The sequence below is a fragment of the Pongo abelii genome, chromosome 6 (genome assembly GCF_028885655.2).
Source record: "Pongo abelii isolate AG06213 chromosome 6, NHGRI_mPonAbe1-v2.0_pri, whole genome shotgun sequence".
NCBI lineage: Eukaryota > Metazoa > Chordata > Mammalia > Primates > Hominidae > Pongo > Pongo abelii.
Window position 1 is genome coordinate 140546635 of NC_071991.2, and position 24170 is coordinate 140570804.

General features: G+C 47.0%; 2 protein-coding genes across 3 annotated transcripts; one reads left to right on the plus strand and one right to left on the minus strand.

The window, feature by feature from the left end:
- Positions 1–1544, plus strand: LLCFC1 (LLLL and CFNLAS motif containing 1). Its single transcript, XM_002818580.4, has 2 exons — positions 1–289; positions 868–1544. The coding sequence occupies exons 1-2, from the start codon at positions 28–30 to the stop codon at positions 1101–1103; spliced, it is 498 nt and encodes a 165-aa protein (XP_002818626.3). The 5' UTR covers positions 1–27; the 3' UTR covers positions 1104–1544.
- KEL (Kell metallo-endopeptidase (Kell blood group)) lies at positions 1371–23068 on the minus strand. 2 transcript variants are annotated; one of them, XM_054559938.2, is made up of 19 exons: positions 22728–23068; positions 22321–22397; positions 21873–22014; positions 21441–21617; positions 18826–18950; positions 18349–18495; positions 15024–15086; positions 14743–14931; positions 14367–14515; positions 13068–13197; positions 6731–6841; positions 5165–5263; positions 4845–4922; positions 4309–4409; positions 4012–4122; positions 3802–3869; positions 3401–3570; positions 2960–3055; positions 1371–1786 (listed from the first exon to the last, which is right to left on the minus strand). In XM_054559938.2, exons 2-19 carry the CDS (start codon positions 22342–22344, stop codon positions 1475–1477), a joined length of 2292 nt encoding a protein of 763 aa, XP_054415913.1. In that variant the 5' UTR covers positions 22345–22397; positions 22728–23068; the 3' UTR covers positions 1371–1474. The 2 variants fall into 2 exon arrangements, with proteins under 2 accessions (XP_054415913.1, XP_024105628.2); XM_024249860.3 differs by having other exon boundaries at positions 1630–1929; positions 22728–23064.
- Positions 23069–24170: the final 1102 nt, after the last annotated feature.

Genomic DNA, 24170 nt, shown 5'->3' on the forward strand with positions numbered 1-24170 from the left:
CACAGAACATGTGAAGTCAGAGGTCCTATGGAAGGGAAGGGGAGAAAATGCCCCTGGAAAGGGTTAAGGGCCAGGACAGGAATGGGGCAGGAGGTGCACGGATCCTGCTGGGCACTGGGAGCAGGGGGCGGCCAAAGGCAGTGGGTGGTCAGGTCCATGCCTCCCCTGGCCCCCCAGCTCTGCGGGGCAGTGTTCCTGGTTCCTATCTTGCTGCTGCTGCAGGTGAAGCCTCTGAACGGGAGCCCAGGCCCCAAAGATGGGAGCCAGATAGAGAAAACGCCCTCTGCAGGTAGGTGGAAAAAAAGACAGGAGCCATACAGAGAAAACACCCTCTTCAGGTAGGTAGAAAAAAAGACGGCAGAGTCTGGAGGCTCAGGGTGAGGTCTGTGTGAGGCCAGGCCCCAGGTCACTGATGAGGCTAGGGTGACACCTGACATAGGTCTGGTTTATGGGGGGTAACTCTAGCCACTGACAGTTATGTGAAATAATAGTGTCAGGGCTCACCATGGGCCAGCTGAGCTTGCATGCAACTTCTGTGTGTGTAAGCATGGTGCATTTGGCTGGCTTTTGTCATGCTTCAAGGTGGCCCCTGACTCCCCCAGTGTTGAAACCCTAGAGGAGGCAGCTAACCTTAGGAATGGGGTGTGTGTGTGTGTGTGTGTGTGTGTGTGTGTTTGAGTTGGGGCTGTGATTGAACACAGACCAGAAAAAACCTCTAGAAAGAGCATCCCCTCTCTGGTGAAGGCCAAGGATATGGGCAATTGGGACTGCAGCCCTAGGCTTCAATGTGTTTTTCCTATTCTAACTTCTCCTTTCTGGTTCAGGCCAGGGTCAGGGCTCAGTCCTCATCCTTTTCCCCTGTTCCAGACCAGAATCAAGAACAGTTCGAAGAGCACTTTGTGGCGTCCTCAGTGGGTGAGATGTGGCAGGTGGTGGACATGGCCCAGCAAGAAGAAGACCAGTCGTCCAAGACGGCAGCTGTTCACAAGCACTCTTTCCACCTCAGCTTCTGCTTTAGTCTGGCCAGCATCATGGTTTTCTTAGGAGGGCCATTGAGGTGGACATTCCTAAATATCCATCTCTGCTTCATGCTCACTCACTGACCCTCCCTCCCTCATGGGCTCCAGGTCACAACTCCCAAAGGAGATGCAGGCATGGCTCTCTGCCTCTGCTCACCATCACTGTACCTCAGGGTTCAGCAGCAGAGATACCAGTTGCCATCAGTGCTAACTGACTGCCTGTCCAGGTTCGGAGTTTCATCTCCCAGGGCCAGAGACAGCAGACCCACATCCTCATCTCCCACATCTCTCCTGGTTTTGTTCAGGACAGCAGATTAGAGGCAGGAGGCAACGACAATAAAATAACGATAAAATCCTGAGAACAATTGGGAGCAGCTTTCCAATACTTAATCCAAGCCCTTCTCGTCTCCAACTAGACTGCTTTATTGTCTAATCTTTGGTCCACTGGGTGGCCTTCAAACCCACCAGGTCACCAATTGTTGATTCTTTCCTTTTCTTGTGTCCATGAAATATTTTTGGCATTTCTCCCTCTTATCTTTTCTAACTTCAGGGTATTTTTCTCCCGTGCAGTTAATGACTTCTAGGCATAGAACATAGCAGGAACAAGTCATTAAGAGACAAGCGGAAGCCAAGTGCCAGCTTTTATTTTTGGAACAGAAGCGGAAAGGAAATCTTGCTCTGATTCCATGGATGTGACCAGGGAGGTGTTGGTCGATATTTCTGTGCTGTGGCATCTTTGGTAGCCAAGTTACCAGAGCTGGCAGCGGCTGGAGGGGTTCAAGAGAGCACCATGTGCACAGCGGAAATATCTGGCAAAGGCTGGGGTGCTGCTGAGGGGCCCGTGGACTCGGAGGTGTGGAGGGCTGTGAGTGTCGTGAGAGTCCTGGGGGCTGGGCTCCCTACACATCACCTGAGCAGGAAGAGAGGTCATTGAAGGCGGAGGGTTCACAGGACAAAGCTGACCTGGTGACAGGGGGTGATCAGGGACAGCAGACAAAGAGGGGAACAGGGGATCAAGTGCTCCAAGGGCCACATGGAGCATTTGAAATGTATAGTTCATTTAATCTGGCAATAGGAGTCCAGGAGGAGGGCCTGGGCTGTGTAATGATACCATTTATCAATGACAGAGAGGCAGGGTCTAGTGCAGGAGCTCTGGGGTGAAGTCTAATCTAAGCATGTTGAAGACCTGCCACCTGAGTCTGTTGAGGGAGCACAGAGTACTTAAGGAGGTGATGTCAAGTGGGCACCAACGCCTAAGGTCAGGTGTCTGAAGAGGAATGTGGCACACAGTCAGCCTGTTGCAGGCTTTTTTTTTTTTTTTTTTTTTTTTTTGAGACTGAGTCTTGCTCTACCACCCAGCCTAGAGTGCAGTGGCATGATCCTGGCTCACTGCAACCTCCACCTCCCAGATTCAAGCGATTCTCATGCCTCAGCCTCCCAAGTAGCTGGGATAACAGGCGCCCGCCACCAAGCCCAGCTAAGTTTTGTATTTTTAGTAGAGACGGGGTTTCACCATATTGGCCAGGCTGGTCTTAAACTCCTGATCTCAAGTGATCCGCCCACCTCGGCCTCCCAAAGTGCCAGGATTACAGGTGTGAGCCACTGCGCCCAAACACAGGCTCATTTTTAAGGCATCTGTATTTTGGGGGTATGACAGGAAAAAAAAAGTTGGTCTCCTCCTCTCCTGGAGGAACCTGGGAATAGAGTTTTTTCTACCTTTTGAGTTGTGGGGGTGCTGAATTAGGTAGAAGAACCTGTAGTCATCTGAGGGGTGATTCCAAGGGGTAGGGAGGGAAGAGAAAAGGTAACAGTGAGGACATCTGCAGAAGAGGGTTTGGGGTATTTGATGGAGTGTCTGAGGAGGGGAGTTCCATGAGCTTCAGTAATAAGGCATTCAACTGACATAAAGCAAGCTGTGGCGGGAGGTGGCCGCTGCCTACCTGGGCATAGCTTCGAAAGAAGATCTGCTGGGGGCTGAGGTCCAGGCTGGGCAGGACAGTCTCCCCACGGTGCCGTAACAGCCTCTTGCTGTATGCCTGGGTAGGGGTGGGTGGAGAAGGGCCCTCAGGCTCTAGACTTGTGGCCATTTGAAAGTCCCTCCACACAGTACCCAAAACCCATGGCCCTTGCTCACTGGTTCTGCACTGACAAATTGATCTGAGCCAGAAGAAAGAGTACTTCCCAGAAGACCTATAGATGTCCTAAAACGGAGGATCTCTGGGGTAGGAGGGGGATCCCCAAGTTGCCATCTGTTCAGTGGGGATGCGAAGGGCAGAAAGCCATGCAACTGTACTTGCGTCAGGAATGGTGGAAGGAAAACTTGAGGACATGTTTTCTAGTCTGCCAGTACACATAAACTGTGGCCCTTGATGCTTGCATACCTGCAGCGCGATGGCTAGCCCCCCAACGTCTGCAGCGTTCTCCAAGAATGTGAGGGAGTCATTGAAGGAGGTTCCACTGGGTAATGGAAAGGCAGCATAATGGCGCTTCAGGCACAGGCGAGCTTCCTGGAGGGCATGGGTGTCACAGGCCGGGCAGCCCCCAGGCAGTACTGTTGAAAATGGGACAAAAGAACATACGGTAAGAGAACATAGGGTTGGTGCTGCCGAGGTGAGGATGTGGGTGGTACCGCAGACTGAACCAGCTCCCAGGAGCATGGCAAAGTTCCCAGGACTGCCCCATCTCAAACCCTCAAATAACCTCCCTTTCCCCTCCAGGCCTCCCTTGTGGACTTCCCTTAGGTTCCCTATAATCCCACCTCCCAGTGGCCCCTGTTACCCACAGAGCTGGTAGAAGATGTGCAACAGCTCGTGGGCCATGATGCTGCCAGCAGCGCCAAAGTTCACGGCTCTAGGGAGACAAGGGCTTGTTTGACCCCCAGAATCTCTCAGCATTTGTGACCCCAATTCTCCAACCGTAAGTCCCATCCATCATAAAACCTGTCGGCCCCTCTTGGGAAACTCCCTACCTACCCTCACAGAGTGACCCATACCTGGGATAGCCAGGGTGGAAGAATGGGGGTTGGAGGAGTCCAGCTGGAAAGACTACCACATGGTCAGATACCGAATAGTAAGCACTGACCTCCCAAGGGGACACCTTCCACCTGTGGGAAGAGGACTTGTGAACTCCAGCCCCCACCACGTATTGCCCTGCCACCCCGAGACCTACACAGTCCCTCCCAACTACCGTTACTGTTCATGCTGCCTGCCCTGAGCCCTGGCTTCCTTTCCTATGAATCATGGATGGGTCTCTCTGGGATGGAGTGCCTGTGTCTCCCCTGCTCTCATACCTGTGTTGGGGGCAAGGCTGCAAGACGCTCTGGACAATTCTAGCTCGGAGGGACCGGACACAGCTCAGGACAGACTGCAGAAAGCTCGGTCCAAGTTGTATCTGGGGAAGAGGCAGGAGGTGACTTGGGCACACAGAGACTTCTATAGATGCATGCTGACAAACACCAATGGGACCATTTGACCCCAAATAGGCAAGCCCTGACAGGCAGGCATCCAGGGATTAGGAGAAAGCAGCCCAATGGCATCACTACACAGCCCACAGGCTTTACACATATCAGCACACAGATGAACATGCCCAGACAAGTCACAGGATGCACGTATGTGTGTTGGCACACGCGTTGGGACCTGAAAAGATTCTGTTCTTCTGCCAGCAAGACGTACAGTGTGGATATTTCCCCATCAACCCCAGCCAGCACCAGGGTAAGGACAGAGCTGAGTCACCCAGGGAAATCTGATTGTCCAACAAAGACAGGAGGGTCAGAGAAGTGAGGAGAAGTCAAGGACTGAGAAGGAGCTGGAAAATACAGGGACCCACATCGTTGTATTCTTGTCGGGCCAGCTCTGGCTTCAGGGCCCATTCTGAAGCCCCCATCTCCACCTGCAGTTGAGCAACCTGGAGAGAGACACAGAAGGGGGTAGGAACACTCTCCGAGTCTACCAGGGGGAATTTCTCCCACTCGTTGCCCTGTCCCAGCCTCTCACATTGTTGCCAGTGTGAGTATACAGCCCAGTGGCTTCCCTACTTAGCATGTGCCTGGGGGGGCCTTTGGCATTTGCTTCCAGTCCCCATCTCGCTTGGTCCAATACTCTATTCCCTGCACAGGCTCCCACACCAGCCAGGACGCCTGGCCTGACCTTGTCCTGGGCCATGTTCTTGGTCTCCTCGTTCATCCAGGGAAGGTTTCTGAGGCGAGTGATGAGGGCATCCCGGATCGCAGTGAATAATTCCATGGCCTGGGGGAGTGAGGTCCGGGAACAGGGGGACGGGATCAGGAGAGGCCTCAGCCTGGCCCTGCCCACAGCTTCTGACCCTTGGAAAAGGCCTTGCCCCCAAGGAGCTGCCTGGGCTGGAGCTGCTGCTAGAGGAGCAGCTCAACTAAAGCAACTAAAGGATCTGTGGAGAAAGGAAGGCAGTGCCAAGCCCACAAAGGGAAGGTGGGCCCTGGCCATCCGTGAGGACCATCAGGGAGATATAGTTCCTTTCCATGGGGAAATAGCCTGATGCGGGAGAAAGACAGTGTCCTCACTCCTGGGGGCAGGAACACCTCTCAGAAATCAGAGGGAGGAGATGGCTGTCATTTTCTCCTCTGGCTCAGGGCTCTTGTTCTCACACTGTCTTTTTTAAACCGTCCACTCCCTCTCCTCATCCTCCTGAGCTCTTCAGCTTCCCAGCAAGTCCCCCACAAGTCTCCCTGGCTTCACAACGTGAGTGTGTACTCACTGCTTCCCTGGCCACCTGCCATCTCATGTAACTCCTTTCTTGGAGGGAAATGAAAGGCAATATCGAGAGCCTGGGCTCTGGCATCAGAATGCCTGAGTTCAAACCCTGTCTCTGCTTTTTGGTAACTGTGTGACCTTGGGCAAGTCACTTAACCTCTCTTTGCTTCAGTTCCCTCTTGTATAAAATCAGGATAATAATAGGAACTAAATGACGCAGTTCATGCAAAGTTCTAGAAAGGGTCCCAGGCATGTGGTAGGTACTCAGAAAGTACTCAGTGGTGATTTATTTGATGTATTTGCTGTCTTCAAGATTATGTCATCTGTTCTGATGTCATGTCATGTGTTGTTAAAAAAATCTTAGCTATAACAGGGAGGAGCCTTAGAGATGATAGTGTTCAATTTTCCTTTTTTTTTTGGAGATGGAGTTTCACTCTTGTCGCCCAGGCTGGAGTGCAATGGCATGATCTCGGCTCACTGCAACCTCTGCGTCCCGGGTTCAAGCGATTCTCCTGCCTCAGCCTCCCGAGTAGCTGAGATTACAGGCATGCGCCACCATGCCCGGCTAATTTTGTATTTTTAGTAGAGATGGGGTTTCTCCATGTTGGTCAGGCTGGTCTTGAACTCCTGACCTCAGGTGATCCGCCCATCTCAGCCTCCCAAAGTGCTGGGATTACAGGCATAAGCCACCGAGCCTGGCTCGATTTTCTCATTTGATGGTTGAAGAAACACAAGACCAGGAAAGTTGGGTGACTTGTCCAAGTGAGAGCATGTCATGGAGAATTCGTGGCCTGAAGCTGAACTGTTTCCACACCAGGGATGGAGCAGGCCTTTGGGTTCCCTCTCTCAGTGGCCCTTCTCTCTCTGACTGCCCAATTCCCCAATCACACACACCATTGAGAAAGTCAAAGTTAATAGAAGAGGGAAGGCTGGGTTGGGTAGGAAGGGGTGGAGGGATGTGGGCTGGGAAAAGCTCTCACATACAGCACTTCGGGTGCTCGGGCCAAAGGCCTCACGAACAAACAAAGCCGCCAGCGTGGGCTCGAAGAACGTGCCTGTCTCCTCCACGCACTTCATCCATCGTGGGCGGGCAGGCTATGGAGACAAAGCTGGAATGAGTGGCTCCTGTTCAGGACTCCTTCCTCATCTGTCTCCCCAGTCTTCACTAGATCTTCATTCCCAGAGGGTGCTCTTTTGACTGGACTTTCTGGGTTTCATCTGTTTACTATCCCTTAGGGTGACACATATCACCAATCAGTACAAAAAAAGCACATCTTCCTCAGAGCTGGTCTCATGAGCCTGGCTGAGTAAATCCTTCATGTTATTGCCTATTGAATTTGACAGCAAGGTCTCTAGGAGGCATCATTCTGGGGTTTCAAAAGTCTCCTGGGAAGAAGATGAGAACCCAAACCTCATACCTCAGCAGTCTGATGTTCCCCCTGTTCCCCCACCACCACTCTACTCCAGGGTCCCAGCAATGACTCCCATCCTCCATGCTTCTTTGCTCAAAACGGAGATTGCGGATGGAGATTCTGTCCTACCACCATCACCCTTATCCTCTCTCCAGGTGGGCATGGTGTAGCGTACTGTAGCATCTTAGAAAGAAAAAATTATCAGAGTAGAACTGGGTTTTAGATGCCATATTGTTTGCTAGGAAAAGAGGACACAAGACAAGACTCCGTGTACAAATTCATAGAGCTGGAAGACTTCCAGCCAAGTCAGAGAGGAGAGAATAGAACAGGAAGGTGGAAGCTTTCACTGTAGAGGCAGGAGGCCATGGACAAACATCCAAGAGGGCAGTGCCAGCTGAGGACCTCAAGAATGAGAAACAGAAGAGACAGACGCTGAGAAGGTCTTGACGGTGGGCTTGCATGGCTTTAAAAACTTGACCAAGGCATAAACCCGGAGATGACACGGTAAATGGAGACACACACTCAAGGAACCCAGGGACAGGAGGAGGTAGCTGGCCTGAGGGAAAGCTGAGCTGGAATTGATAAATAACAGTTAATATGCTAATTTGGGTTAGGCAGGATGAAGCCTCAAAACTTTATTCCTGTGATTTTTTTACTTCCCAAAGACCTGCCCACAGGAAAGGTAGGAAGGCTGCCACTAATACTGTCCCTGCAGGAGCTAGGCTGGTCCTGGGAATGGAGGGGGTTTATGTGCATCCCACTAGAGGAAACAGACCAAAGAGGCCAGTCTGGTAGTCAATGAAGAAAAAACTCCCAAACCCACCAGTTAAAGAGGTTATCATTTTGGAGGTTGCTGCAGGCCTGGCTGCCCACATCTGTGTTCTATTGCATCTTGAGGTCTGCTAACCTTGTCTCTTATTTTCAGTTTTACTTTTATTTTTATTTTGTAACAGAGTCTCACTCTGTGACCCAGGCTGGAGTGCAGTGGTGCGATCTCGGCTCACTGCAACCTTCACCTCCCGGGTTCAAGTGAGTCTTCTGCTTCGGTCTCCCAAGTAGCTGGGATGACAGGTGACTACCACCAGAGATGGAGTTTTGCCATGTTGGCCAGGCTGGTCTCAAACTTCTGGGCTCAAGTGGTCCATCTGCCTTGGCCTCCCAAAGTGCTGGGATTGCAGGCATGAGCCACCGCACCCAGCCAACCTTGTCTCTGATAAAGAGAAGAGGCTCAGATTCTTCTCATGCTGCATGAGTTGGAGCTCTGAAACAACAGGAACTAAAAGGAAGTCCGGGTCTGAAAGCAATTATGGGCCAAGTTGAGAATCTGCCAGCCACATTCTGCTGGACAAGCTTGGCTCCAGGAATACCTCTTATCAGACAGTTGCTACACCTGCAGCAGCAACCAGCATCAGCAGGGTGCCCACTTGAGCTTGTAAGTGTGGATCTGCCTACCCTTCTCACCCCTTCTCATTCTTGATTTGTTTCCTGATGCCCTTTGCTGGAGCCTGATCATTTCTCCAACATGCTTTGCCGTGGGACCTGACTACTGGAGAATACAATCACCACCTCAGACCACTACTACAGCTCTCTCTCAAGATGTGGAATGGTAGTGTATACCACGTTGACTGCAAAGGGAGAGTTAGAGAGAGAAAGAGAGGGAGAGAAATAGAATTAGAGAAAAAAAGTCTCCAAAATATAAACGATAGAAGAAATACTTCAAACCCAAGATAATGAAACTCAGTGGACTAACTTTAGGGCACCAAAAAAAAAAAAGTTGCATATATAACCTCAGAACCACAGATAGTATTTGAGAAACGATAGAAATCAGGACAGATTCTAAGAGTCCAGAGGGAAGCAAAAATTTGACCAATCTTCTATAGGATGAAAGGAAATTTTAGGGATTACAAGCCAACCAGGAATCCTTAATGTTAATTTCTAAACAAAATTGTAGAACAAATCATTAAACAGTTTTTTAACACTTGGAAAATAATGTGTAACTACTAAGGGCTACGATAGGATCACTGAAGAAAAATAATGCCAAAATAAGAAAAATTCCTCTGGCTAAAAGGCTTATGTAACTGAGGCATATGAAAGACCGGAAGCCGCAAACTCCAACAGGGGCCATGCAGAGGCATAACAGAGAACAGCAGTGCAACATCAGAGCTACAGGTCGTGGTGGGGCTACAGAGAGCGCACCCAGCCCCAAGCTGTGCCATGTAGCAACAGTCAGTTGTCGCCACAGGAGAAGGCTAGCCCAGTGTTTCCCAAGCTTCAAAGACACACACACAGACACACACATACACACACACACACACACACACACACACACACACTGGAAGCCTGAATGCTGGCATGCCATATCCTAGTTTTTGAATGTTGATGATTAATTCAAAGTTTGCAAAAGATTCTACAGGCTAACAAAACACATCTATAGATGAAATACATCCTCAAGCACCACTACCATCCTACCACTGAACAGAGTATTAGCACTTTACTAAGTTTGAGTTATTAACTTAAACCCCTGTGGTTCAGTGACACCAGTTGTCAAAATGAAAACAATATCTAGTCTACCTTCCTCACAGGTTTGGGGATCAGGTGAAATAATACCTTTCAAGTACTCTAAGGCACTACCCCACTCTGTTGGCATTATCTTGATTTAGCCAGGTTTGAAAAACACAGATTGAGTCCTAGTGAATTAGATAGAGAAACTGATGTTGAATGATAGTGCAATTTGAGTGGAGTCTCATCTGGCTGAATCAAAAGTAAACATCAATGGTGAATGATTTCAAGTTAACTTGACATCCAGTGACATTCCTGCTAAGAATCCTAACTACCACTCACTTAGCATTTCCTTTCCTCATTTCCTGTTTTGCTTTTCTTCATAACACCCCTAACATATTTTATTATTTTATTAGTTTGTTTATTGTTTTTCTTCCTTCACCAGGATATGTGGCTGAAGGCAGGATTATTTATTTGTCTGTTTTGTTCATTGCTGCATTCCAAGTGCCTGGAGAAGTACCTGAAGTACACTAGGTTCTCAGTAAATGTTTGTTACATAAATGAATGCATAAATCCATAGCTAGGTCTTCAATAACCTGACCCGATGCCCTTCTCCCTTCAGGATCTTAACAGTAGTCTGGACGAAGATACACTGAATAAAATTGCAAATGATCCAAAGCTGGAAGACCTGAATAAATTGAGATGTTGGGCTGAATATAAATCATTCACATTTAATCATCACAAATGTGAAGTTCTGCTTTTACTTCTCAAAACCCACCTTCCCAAGTTTCATAAAAGAAAACCTGACTTAACAGCCATTTTCATTGACTATAACTCTATTCAAAACTAATCATCCAAAGATGGTCCAATAATGAGATTTAGAAATCTTTCTGTATAAGGGCACTGTAAATTATAATTCATTCAAAAGAATATGATCAGAAGTCGGTGATTAATGGCCACTGAATAGAACCAAACATTTCGATCATATCAAGGCCAAACTCTAGGTGATGTCTTTGATTCCATTCTCCCTCTCACATCACTCAGCATCAGGACATCCCATTGCTAACCTTAAAATATGTTATTTTAAAACGTAAATGAGATAAATCCCTCTGCATGTCTTTATTTCATACAGAGAGAAGCAAAAGTCCTACCAGACCTACTAGACCTTGTATGGTACTCTCCTTCCTGCTCTGATTCCCTCCCCACTATTTTCCTAGTCACTCTGATCCAGGTGCCCTGGTTTCCTTGCTGATTCTCAAACACCTGGAGCACGCTCCAGGGGCATCAGTGGACACAGCAAGCCTAGTCTTCTCCTCTCAGCCAGAGCCACCAGGAGGATTTCTCACCCTGCACCAAGTTTTAGCCAGCCTGCTTCCTGCCCTGTCCCCATTAGTTGATACCCCTTTCTTCACCAGAAAACTCCTTCCTCTCTCTAGACATTTTGTCAGTTCCGCCTCCTGCACAGAGATGCCACTGATCCTTCAAATGCTCCCTGATCTCTCCCTCTTGGGAATTCCAAGAATATCTGCTGTCTAAACCAGGATCCCCTGAGAACACAGCATTTACTTAGTGTACAGTTGTTTTTGCACTACAGGGACAGAGTTGAGTAGTTTGTAACACCAACCACTTATGGATCATGAAGTCAATATTTACTATCTTGCCCTTTATAAAAAAGTTTTCTAACCTTTGTTTGTAGCACCTACTTGTTTCTCAATCCTGTACAGTGTGTGGTTAAAAACATGACTTTATGAGCCAAAACATCTGTTTTGGAGTCTGTTCATTTACTTGTGAACTGTGTGGTCTTGGGAAAGTTTCTTGACCTTTCTGAACCTATTTTTGCATCTGCGAAATGGGGATTAAAAACCTCCAAGTGTTTCTGGAAGATTTAAATGAATAACCTGTCCTAAGTGATGACAGACAGTGACTACTCCATGTATATCAGCTATTATCATTATTATTAAGTGCCATCTTTTATACTATTGTTCCAGAAAGGGGAAGTGGCTTTCCCAAGGTCACACAACTATTTGTTGGCAGAGATTAGTTCAGCTTTTAAGCCCAAGGACAATTATGTGCCCTAATGGAAAAGAAAACGGCTTCAGGACATCTAAGCCTTCTGCATTCTTTAAGCCTGAGCCTCGACATTAGCACTCTTACAGCCTCCAAGAAGTGCCATGAGGCCATGGTGCTGGCATTTATAGGTAGCTGTTTGTTGCCAGGATTTTGTAGCAACTCCAATTAAGATAACTTGGGGCTCTGGTCTGCTTCATCTGAATCAAGAGAAAAGCTGGGCAGAAGCTTCTTGGCGACTCTCCAACTCAAGTGATGCTCCTCAGGAAGACTGCTTTTTTAGCACAACGAGTAAACAACACAGATCCTGGAGCCAGACTGCCAGGGTTCAAATCCTCACCCCACTAACTTACTGTCATACCTGAGCAACTTCCTTATCTTTCGTGCCTCTGTTTCCTCCTCTTTAAAATAGGAACCAAATGGCATCCATGGTACCTCATGGAATTGTAAAGATTAAATCAGCTAATAGATCTAAAGGATTTCAAAGAGGGTCTTGCACATCATTAGCTCTTGATAAGCAATAACTACATTCCAGTCCCTGTGAATACCTTTTTCTTCTCTGAATTCCACAGCAATTTTAGGTTGCCAAAGCAGAGAGTTTCTCCAAGGCAGGGAAATGGCCCACAAATTACTAAGAAAAAAAATCCAGTGATTTTTAAGACTAAACTGAGGCCTTCACTGAGGTTGGGATGTATCCAATGTACTAGACTCTTCTGCTTGCATTTGGATATATCCAACTTCGGATTTCAAGATTCTCAGCAAAGGAGCATCTCTGCATCTTATGTAATAAATAGACTCTGGTTAGTGAAGTGCATTTTCTACCCAGGCCCCTCCTCAGATATATCCACATCTGTGCCACAAAGTCTACATGTGGCCCAATGGATCCCACTGGATGTCAGAGATAAACTCTTTGTGAAGCACGTTTGAACATGGAATCAACTAGACATAAGGAAGGCCACTGCGTAACATATCTCTCTCTCATCCCAATAAATTGTAAGCTCTAAGTCCAAGTTGTCCTGAGCAAATAGTGTAAGTGTCATGACAAAGAAAGGGCAGTTTTGATAATATCAGAGTTTTATATTTGAGCTCAAACACCCAGCAAGAAGCCAGAGAGGTAGTCAGGCTGGGAGATATGTGCCTGAAGGTCTGGCACGTGCGTGGCATCTTGGTTTTCAAGTTAAATTTTGTCTGTCCAACTTGCCTGCTTCTATGGAAAGCCAAGACATGAAGGGGCATCTACCATCGTGGCCCCCTCCCTGAGAGAGAGATGCCAACATTTACCCCTCAAAAGAGTAGATACTCCTTTCGAGTATCTGGACAAATACACCGGCTCCTCTCCTCACCATGGGTGGTTGCTCTGTCAGTTCCCGCAGTTTCTGGCTGAGCTTTCTGCGTGCCTCCTGGAATTGACTGTCCAGGGCTGGAGAAAGGGTCACCACCAGCCCTAAGATCATGTGGCTCTGCAGAAAGTCCCTATGGAGACAAAAGAGACCCACACATATACCCCAGGAATCTGGGGATGCTTCAAGAAGAGCTTCTCCTTGTGTAAGTCACCTTGATACTCCTGAAGGCAGCTCCTTCTCCTCTGTATTAATAACGGTTTTAACATGCACCCAAGTCAAAAAGAGCTTTTCATGATGTAGGTTGGGGTGGGATCTAGCTCCTTAGTAAAAGAAACTAGATGAAGAGGCAGCCTTCAAAGTCACAGGGAAAGAAAATTCTGGGCTAGATGGAGTCTGGACTCATGTCATGAAACAGATTCTGCTTCCACAGTCAAGATATCTCAGGTTATCCTCAGATGTATCTCATAAGCATAAGTAAGCTGGTCTCTGTGACTGCTCTCTGCTCCACTGGCAATGCTCTTGCCAGGGCTGCATTGCACCCTTTTGTAAGCCTGCTCACTGCCATGTAAATGGGCAGCTACCTCCCTCAAAAAGGATTTCTAGATGCTGCTGCCACCATGAAGAAGGCCCTTAGGTCCAAGCCCCTGGAAGAAAGCCACTGCTTTCAGGTGGTAACCACCCAGGTATCAAGGGAGGCAGAGAGCCCAACAAAGAGCCACTCTTTCATGTCCCCAACCCCAACACCCCCTCGATTTCCTGATACCAGCAGAAATGTTCTTAGACATTGTTTCCCATAAGAGCTCCAGAATCTTCACACCACACCTGAGGAATGGCCCCTCCTCTTCCTTTCTTCCCCTAAGCATCCCCAGCCTTCACCATCTTCATCTCCTCATCTCATGTGCCTCCTTCTCCTGCCCACAGTCCTCAGCTGCTAAAAAGACATACATACACTTAACTGTCTTCTGTGTCTGGGTCTTCCAGCATCTTCTACAGCTCAGAGGCTCTTGACTGGCTGGTGTTCTACTCTCAGGAAACCCCATGTCTTGGCTGACCCTGCGTTCTTCATGTCGTGTGTATCCTCCCTTACTCGTGCTCCCAAGACACATCCTTCTTGATCCCTCCATCCTTTCTGTGCCACCCACCCCACGCTTCTCTGCCCCCACAGGTGGCAAGTTCCTCTTATCCTCCTGGGAGGCCCTTACCAGCCTGCCTTCCCCAAGGTTTCCTTTGCCCCCAAGATCTACGGTGCTCAGGCTCTCCTCCATTTCCATGATCTCCCCAATCCCACCTGGGGCGAACCTCTGCTTTAGCAGCATCTCCTCCACCAGTTGAGACATGTTTTTCAAATATTCCACGTCATGGACCACGAGGGACTGAGAGGGGCTCAGGGACATCGGTGTGAATGTCGCTTGCAAGCAGGACAACCAGTCGATGGCAGGGGCCATTTCCTTAGAGGAGGGACACAAAGCTGAGGGGGAAAAGGAAAAGAGAAGGAAGGGGAAAGGGCTTCCCCTTGGGTGTGAGAAAAAGAAGAGAAGAGGCTAATTGGGGGAGGGGATGGAGCCAGAGACAGAATGAAAAGGAATTAAGGGCACTAGGAAGAAGAAGGAAAGGAGGTAATGTTTGGGAGGAAGGTCCTCATGCCCACAGTCTTCTGGCCCCCAGTTCCAGGCACCTTGAGCTGGTTGATAGTGACCATCTGGAAGAGCTTGCCCTGTGCCCGCCGCTGCTCCAGGGGCCTCAGAAACTGGAACAGCCGTGAAGTGATGGAGATTGACAAGGAAGAGTGTTCTTGCACCTTGCTTGTGTCTCCTCCCAGCAAGGTTCCCAGCTGATTCAGGTAAGTCAGGTATTCCCGAAAGATCTGGAGGAAGGAAATGTCAGTCACAGGTGCCAGAGGTCCCTGCCTTTCTCCTGGCCTCAGAGGGCAGGGCCTTTGTCCATGTGCCATCTTACCTGGGCATAGATCTTCTGTTCTTGATCTTGTTTGAGGGGAACATCAAACTCTGGCTGGTCTATCTGGACACAAGAGAGACTGGAGAGAAGCAGGGAGCATGGCAGATGGAGAGGGCAGGTGTGGGGAGGTGGGGAATATACCATGGGAGATGGCCTTGGGAGATGGACATAAAGATTGGACAGAAGAGAAGCAAGAGTACAAAGAAAGGGAGGGATTAAGGGTTGAGGGGCATGAGAAGAAGAGTTCAGATGTGAAAATGGGAAGAGATGGTGAGTATTACACCAGTGTGGGTGTGCCCAGCAAGGCAGAAGCATAATAATCAGCATCCTAAAAGGAGTTATTCCTCGTCTCAGGAACAGGGCCAGGGTGAGTGAGGTGAGGAACCTGTCCCAGGTACAAAATCTAAGAGGTACCAAAAACTCAGTAATCAAACTGCAACCTAACTTAGTAGCCATACCAGCTGATCTTCAGGCAACCACAGGCTGTCAAGTGATCAGACCATGCCCATTAAAGACAATTGCTAAGCTGTAACCAATCAAGCTGTTTCTGGGTGTCACTTCCTCTTTCTGTAAATACTGCCTGCCTACATTGTTGGGTGGAGCTCTCTGAACCTCTACTGCTTCAGGATGCTGCCCAATTCATAAATCAGTCTTTGCTCAAATAAACTCTTTTTTAAAAAAACTCAGTAATCAAGATCAATAATTAACATTTTAAAAAATCAAAATTACTACCAAAAATGTATGATAAATAAAATCTCAAAACTTTGCTTGTCACGGACTTTTTTTCCCCAAAAAAACATAGTTTTAGTCAATTTTGAAAAGAATCATGATGTGTTCAAGAAAAGTCCTCAATGTATTTTTGATTCATTTTGAAAAAAAAAAATCATTAGTATTTTCAAAAAGATTCACATAGAATTTTGTCCCATTTTTTGGGAAAAAAAGCATAATCTCATTTCAAAAAATTCATTATGAAGAAAAGTTTGATATTTTGTTTCATCATGTATTGTTGCATTGATTTTGATGTTTTAGGAATATTTATTAAAATACTATTTATCATGATACTGAGTTTTGGGGACCTTCTTAAATTAGCACCCCAGGTAAGCACCATGTATATTTCACCTTAGTCTGGCCCTGATGAACCCTTGATTCTATTCTGAAGATCTTTGCTTCTACTCTTTCCCTTTTCTTCTCCAATTTCAATATCCCACTCTTATCTTGAGCCATATACTTTTCCTTCTGTCTCGAAAAAAACTTTCACTTGACCCTTTTGCTACATTGTATGTCCACAGTTCAAAGAACAAAAAAGCATCTATGCCCATTGTTTGCACTTTCTTATCTTCCTCCTAAGCTCCGTACAGTCTGTGTCCACTGCCATAACTGTTTGGAAAGTATCTCTAGGTATCCAAGGGTGTCTTCTCATTCCTTCTTCTCTGAGCTGACCCCTCCTTCCTGAAGCTCCTTTTCTTTCCTTTGTGGCCCACCATACTGGTCTAGCTCCCATCTCTCCAACAGTACTCACTCTTCCCTGGCTCCCTTCTGCCCTCAGTCTTTGGACTTCTCCTTCTGTAGTCCATTCTTCCTATCTGCTTTTAACCCAAGAGACTATCCAGGCCCACACTGATGATAATCACCCTCCTCCCATTCACACTAAATCAAAACAACGGGATCACTGTGCAATCCCCCACTTTCTTTCTTTATATCCAATCAGTCACCAAATCCTCTAGAAACAGCATGGACTATCATCACTAGGGTGAAGTTGCCTAAATCCTTGTGCCTGGCTCTTTCTTTCCATTTCTACCTCTATCTCAGGGCCTCAAAAATGCTCATTTAGTTTCCTCAACACCCCCAGACTGACCTTCAAAACTGCTGACTCTATGCACAACCATCAAAATATTTGCTCTATACACAATTGTCATAACAGTTGGATGGCCTCAGTAGCTCTTTTTTTTTTTCTATTATGTCAAATGTTTCACCTCTGCCTGGCTTCTTAGAAATAATCAGGCTCTACCTTATGTCTTCAGTCTCACTTTTACCTCCCACTGCACCCCACCTTGCCTCCCAAATCCTCACCTAAATAGATCAGCCTCCTCACTGACTCCACGGAGGAATCACACCATTCCAGGTCCTCCCCCTGGCTCAGAATTTCCAACGCCCCATAGCTTCACCTCCACTTGCGTGAATTAACCATGTTTCAAGGCTGGCTTAGCTCACCTTCTCTCATTCTCTCCTCTCTGAGCTTCTCCTTAACCAGATCTTAACTGGCCCCCAAAGGCCACATCAGTTAAACTCCTGAGCAGACTGTTTAGAACTAAATTTTAGAACACCTCATAATGATAATCAATTCTTCTTTTGTACTTATCCTCTGGTAATTTTGTGGCTCTTTTGACAGTAGGGTCCAAATGTGCAGATAGCATTACATTGTTTAACCACAATAGTGATAGCTCCAGTGTTTTTATTTAGTTACTCACTCAACAAATACCTAGCAAAACCTCCAGCTACCTGGCCCTGTGATAGGTCCTGAGAAACAAAGGTGAATAAAGCATGGTCCTGTTCTAAGTGGCTCACAATCTTCAACACAGAGTGATAAATGCTGAGAGCATGAGGAAATGAAAGGAGGGAGAGAAGGGCTTCACCTAACTCATAACTAGGGTGTCGGTGAAGACTTCCTGGAAGAGATAATAAAGCCAACATTTGAAAAACATGTAAGTTTTCCAGGTTCAGTGTGGGGGATGGTTGCAGGCACAGGGAGTAGCATAGGCAAAGAACTGAGAAATATTCCTGGAAGCAGCAGTGAGTCAGCATGGCTTGGGGGTAAGGGAGAGAAGGAATGTACAGGAGATAAGGCTGGAGAAGTGTGTAGGGGTCAGATCACAAGGTGCTTGCAAAGCTTTACTAAAGATTAGGGACTAGATTCTGATGACCTGGCAAGCCACTGGGTCACTGACAAGCATTTAAATACAGACAGTAGCATAGTTAGTTAGCCCTTGGTTTAGAAAAGTTCCCTCTAGTAAAAATAAACAGTAAATAAAATGAGGGCAATCCTAGAGATAGGAGGACTGGTTAAGGGGCTCTGAGACTAATACAGATTAACAGTAAGAAAGACCAGGCCTACTTCTGTCTTCCCAGCACTGGCTCTGCTGCTCCATTTCCCACCCCCAGCTAATGTCCCTGACTTTCACATCAATAATTTTCCCTTAAGGTAGGGTTGTTTCCTATAACACACAGGTGTCCTCTCTTCCCAACCTGCAACCTTCCTCTAAGGGATGATTGGCTAGAGATGGAGGCAGGCCAGGTCCAACTGTGTCTTTGCCAGTGCATCCCTCACCTGGATGACTGGTGTGTGTGGAGAGGCAGGATGAGGTCCTAGGTAGGCTCTGAAGAAAGGGAAATGGCCATACTGACTCATCAGAAGTCTCAGCGTTCGGTTAAAGTTTAAGGAAGTCCATTTACCAGAGATGCGCCAGCCTCCAAGCTTTAAAGGAGAGAGAGGGGGCTGAGCATAAGGATCTGTGGAGCCCATCCCCCATTGTCTGGATCGGCTCTTACACAGCTGCTATTGCCTGACCTCTGCCCTGGGCCCTTCGATTCCTCTAGGGAGCCACATCTATCCTTTTTTATCTGCCTTCTCCCAAGGTCCTGATACTTTCATAGGGCATAACCATTTCCATCTCCATCTCCGTCCTAGAACCTGGGGGGCCCTAGGAAGAAGACCCACCCTCTAGAAAAAAAAATGGCAGCCCTAAGCATGCATTGGTCCCATATGTTATGTATCCAGAAAAGTTAATATCCCAACTTTTCTCACCTCCTCAATAACTTGTCTGAGGGGACCAGTCCCTGCAGCTTCAATGGCACGTGTATCCATGCAGGAGTTGTAGAACTGGAAGGCTTTCTCCTCCCCAGAGCCTGGGTGCCAGGAATTCTGGGCCTCTAGGAAGGAAGAATGGGAGTGAAGACTAAACTCTGATTTTTTTTATCTTGCCCCAAATTCCTATCAAAGGGGTCTGGGGAGTCATGCCCTATATCATAAGTTCTCATCAGATGGGTTTTATTTGACCCATGTAACATGATTTACTTTCGAACCTGATTCTGGCATAACATTATGAGACAAAGAAGAAAACAAAAATATTTTACCCCAAAACATGTTTCTTTGCCATATTTTGAAATGGCCCTGCAAAGCTGTTCTTTGTGGAGGAAAATTTGCATCTGTAAAGAATCTCTATTAGCTATTAACATATCCCATTAACATAGCTAGATCTTTTGATTAATGAAGATCTAAACAGGAAACATTTGTCACCTATTGTCTCTAAGGGCAGCCACTATAAGACTTCAAAAGGACTTCGGTCTCTACAATCTTTATCTTACCCTGAACATTCCCTTTCTATCTATTCCAGATCTTTAGACAAACTCAACCAACTGTCAACCCGGAAATGTTTAAATTCACCTGTAGCCTGGAAGCCAGCCCTGTCCCTTTGAGTTGTTCCACCTTTCTGGACCAAACCAATGTATTTCTTAAATGTATTTGATTGATGTCTCATGACTCTCTAAAATGTATAAAACCAAGCTGCGCCCCAGCCACATGTTCTCAGGATCTTCTGAGGGCTGTATCATGGGCCATGGTCACTCATATTCGGCTCAAAATAAATCTTTTCAAATATTTTACAGAGTTTGACTCTTTTTGTCGGGAGGAGAATTAAAGGAGTGGCAACTGGTATAGAGGCAAAGAGGGAGGGTGGGAGACAGGGAGCTTACAGGAAAGAAAGACTCCCACAGAATATGGAAGGAGGGGGAGGAATAGAGATGAGGAAAATAAGAAAGATGAGAGGACTGCCCAATTTGGAATGGATCTACTTGATGAAATGATGAAAGCAGGGAAAGAGAATGAGGAGAAGAAGACAATATGGAAAATAAAAGAAATGTAGGGAAGAAACCAAGAAGGAAAAGACAGGGAAGAAAGGAGAAAGGTAGCAATAAGTGGGATATGGGCAAAGGAGAAAAGAGAGAAATGAAAGACAAAAGAAATGATTGAAGAAATTAGACAAATTCAGGGAACTAGAGAACTTAAAGGATTTGGAGAGAAGAAAACTCATAAGGAAAGTTTTAGCAAAGAGAAGAAACAGGGGAGGACTCTCCTAGTCCAGACTCCTCATCCATTGATCCCAGGAAACAAACACACTTCAATAATCAAATGCAAGTCTCTCTGAATCATCCACCCTCTAATATCTAACACTCTTTTCACCCTCAGTCCCCCTGATATCTATTCATCCCATTGTAGGCAATATAATTTATCCTGAGCATATTTTTTCTTTTTTACCTCTGTGCCTTCACTGAAAGTATCCATTTACCCAAAGAGAGTCCCCCTTCCACTCTTTCCCCATCAAAAAAGGAGGGCAGAGGGGTGCATTTATTTTTCCCAGATTCTAATTGATAGTGTCAACACATTCTTTAGGTTCCCTTGCACTGGAAATGCATGTCTATCTTATGTTCTTATTCCCAAATCCTCACCACCATCCACCAACTTCCTGGGACGCACTTCCAACCTCCTACTCAGTTTCAGTTCATCCTTCTGGTTTTCCTCTCAGTCCTGGCAGTTTTCCTCTCCAGCCTCCATCTGCAGGAACTTTACTTCCACTGCCAATTAACTCAGCTCTTCTCTTCTTCCAGCATATCCTTTGTACTTACCCAGTTTTTCTCTTATGCACAGTGATGAAGCCCTCTCTCACTTCTCACCCCACCATCCTACCCCTTTCATTCCACCATCATCCATCATCTCCAATCATCCATCTCTAACATCCCACTTGTTCCAGGTCAACTTGCTTGCCATGGTCCAAGGTTTCAATGGAGAAGCAAGAAGCAAGAGATCATTGTGAGAGAGGGGAGCTCCAGCATGGTGAGAGGGAGAGGGTAATGTTGACAAGGAGTCATTGGGAGACTAGAGGTTTTGGAGGTCAGAGAATGAGAGTGACGGACAAAAGAATTGAAATGCAGGAGGTGCTGAGGAGATGCTTGTGGAGGAAGACACCATGCATAGGATAGAAACTGAACATTTGGAGGAAGCAACAAAGATGGAGCTTGCTAAAAGGGACAAGTTGGAGAGAATGGAGTAATTATGGATACATGGAGAAGCAAAGAAGATGGAAATTAGATAAAGAAAAAAATGCAGAAAGGGACCAAGATAAATGGAAGAAGGGTACCCAAGGCAAGGCAACAGGAAACAGTGAGAGAGGAGCAAACCCAGGCAGCTCCCGCCATCCTGCCTCTTTTACTCCCCCATCATCTCCAATCATCTATCCGTATAATCCCACCTGGGATAGCGCAAACCAGTTGTTCCACAACTACACAAGGTTTGGAGCAGTCATGGTCGTTCTAGGCACAGAGTCACCCACTTGCACAGAGCATCTTCCACCCTGCTTTCCTCACCCAATATTTTCCGAAGTCGGTTTTTGTTCTTTGTGGCAAGCTGCTGAAAAGAATTATTGGTCTCTTTGGCCCTTCCACAGGCAAAGCCGAAGAAGTCGGTGCAGGGGGCCACACTTGTGTTCCCAGAGGCCAGGTAATGATCCCGGAGATCCAAACACACAGATGTCTCACAGGGGCCTGTGGGGAAAAGCTCAGAGCTGGGAAAGAAGAGGCAAAAAGACCAGGGCTCCCCCAAGGGGCTAGGCAAAGAACATCAGGTGAGTAACTAAGTGCGGAGCTGATGAAAAAGAAATGGTTAGGACGCAGGGAGGAGGAAGAACCATGGGGACCCCAAGGGTCAGGGTGGGCAGAAGCCCCAGGAGCAGGGACTGGGCCCGGGTCCCAGGGCTGGGGGAGGGCTGACTAGGTTAGGGGGTCTGGGATCTTGCTTACAAGGGCCACAGCTCTGGAAGATGTAGCACAAAAGCACAGAAAAACAAAGGAGTAGGCCCAAAATCAGGATAGCTGTCAGCACCCGCCTGGCCACTGCCCACGGCCTGCTCCCTTCCACGGGCAGCCTCTCTTCTGGAGTGCTCTGTGGGAGGAACCAAGAGGTGACAGATACAAGGTGGAGGGTGTTGAGAGACAGGGTTGGGAAGAAGAGGAGGAGAAGGGAGAGAGAATGAATCTGTTAGTGCTACAGTCCCTTTATACAGAAATAATTATCCCAATTCTTCCTAAACCCAGCCCTACTTTAACTCCCGGGAGATGAGAAAACAAGGAATGTCAACTGTTTTGGGTGATGATGAAGCAGACAGTTAGGAGATGAGTATTTGTGGGATTTTAGAGCCCAGAGTGACAACATCAGTATATTCCAGCCCCAGGAGAGGAGGCCACCTACCTCTTGGCTCCAGAGAGTTCCCATTCCACCTGCCTGGCTGCGTTCCCTGGCTCTTCCTCACTTTGATTCCCACCTTCCTGAAGTGAGTGGAGGGAGAAGGAGGAGAGAGAAGCTGGTTCAGGAAATGGTGCATTGAAGAGAGTGTTATCAGGCCATTTTGATACCCTCGCTGCCTACTCTGCCCCCACACACATATTTTTATCTCGGAGCAGTGTTCCCAGATGGGTTTCAGAATGAACCCGTCCCCTGAATGTGCCATTTCTCAATCCCTCTCCCATTACCTCCCTCTCTCCCCCACTTTCTACTCTGTAAGCCTCACATTTCCTCCCCTCCAGTGAGGGCAGGACATTTGCACACAGCCACCCTCACCCCCGACCCTAGGCCTCTGACTCCAAAAGGGGACTTACCACCTTTCTATCCTCTGTGGCTCCAGAATCCTTCCTGGTTCCACTCTAGGAGCTGATTCGGAGGACTGGGGTCCAGGAAACGGTCCCCCTTCTGACCCGTCCCAGTTCCTTGATCCTGGAGAAGGGACACTTCTGCTGCTCTTTCCCCTTGTCCCCAGACACACAGGACTGGCCTCTGGGTGGAGCCTGCTTATCAGTGGGGGGCACCCAGGCTTCTCCTCCCCCTTTATCTCAGCTTCTCAGGGGAGAAGAGGGAGGGAGTCTTCACTCCCCAAGCAATCTTGCCCTTGGTCTGCTCCTTTGGTCTTGTACTGTGACTCTGCCCATGAAGTTCCTTTATTTCTAAAATATTCTTCATTCTCTCCTTTCTTCGGTATAAAAAAAAAATACGAGGCCCAGTAAAATTTTAAAGAGTTTATTTAAGTAAGAAGCAATTCATGAATTGGGGAGCACCAGACCGACAAAGGTTTAGTGTTGCAATGACAAAATGTCAGAGGCAAGCATTTATTGGGAAGTTATAGAAGCAAAATAAAGCATTATTTGCTTAGTTTGCAGTTACATAATTGCCTTTTTTAGGTAACTTTTTGGAAAGTCCCTAGTCACATAATCATATGTTAGTTGGCTGCTTATCATTGGCTGGGGTTAAGTTTTATTTGTCATAAGCATTTATCAGAAATTGACCCAAGTTAAGTTTCACTTATGTTTGTAGTTTTAGCAAGAATATGGCTATTTTTAAGGTCTTTGGCTTTGTTTGCCTTGGAATTTTTCAGGCCCAGTCTCCATTTTAATTTTGTTTTCACACCTCTCTGATTGGCTTTTCTGGGATTCATCAATTCCCAGGTCAAATGCCACCTTTCCCAGGAGGCCTCCCAGCTCCATGCCCATTCACACTGTTCCCAAGCATGCTTAATTGTTTCTCTCGGTGTTTCATAGCTCTGCTGGCGGCTGGCAAAGTCATGCATTCAAAAGATCACCCAGCTAGGAGACCCTAATCTGCTAATTATTAGCTCTGTGACAATAAACAAGCCACTTAAACTCTGAGGCAGGTAAGCAAGTTTTGTCATCTGGAAAATGAGGGTAATACTTGCCTATGCCTACCTCATAGGATCTCATGCCTTCTACGAAAGAATAAGGCTTTACTGAGCCCCTCTTTCTTTCATTCTGCTTTCTGTTACACTGATAGCTTGCCTCTTCATCTCCTTATTGATTGAAAACTATGTCATAGCAGGTACAGTGTCTGGTTTTCATTCCTGCCCACCCAAGATGCTTTCTAAATGTTAATAGAAATGAATTGCATTCCAAGCCAGAAATCCTCTTTCTCACATCATATTAAGCCCTTACCTGTGGTCTGAGTGAGGCAAGCACATTTCTGGGGGAAGGTGTTTCAACTCTGTCCCTTGTTTCCACATCCCAGGTAAAAAAAATGTAATTTATTAGGTTAGT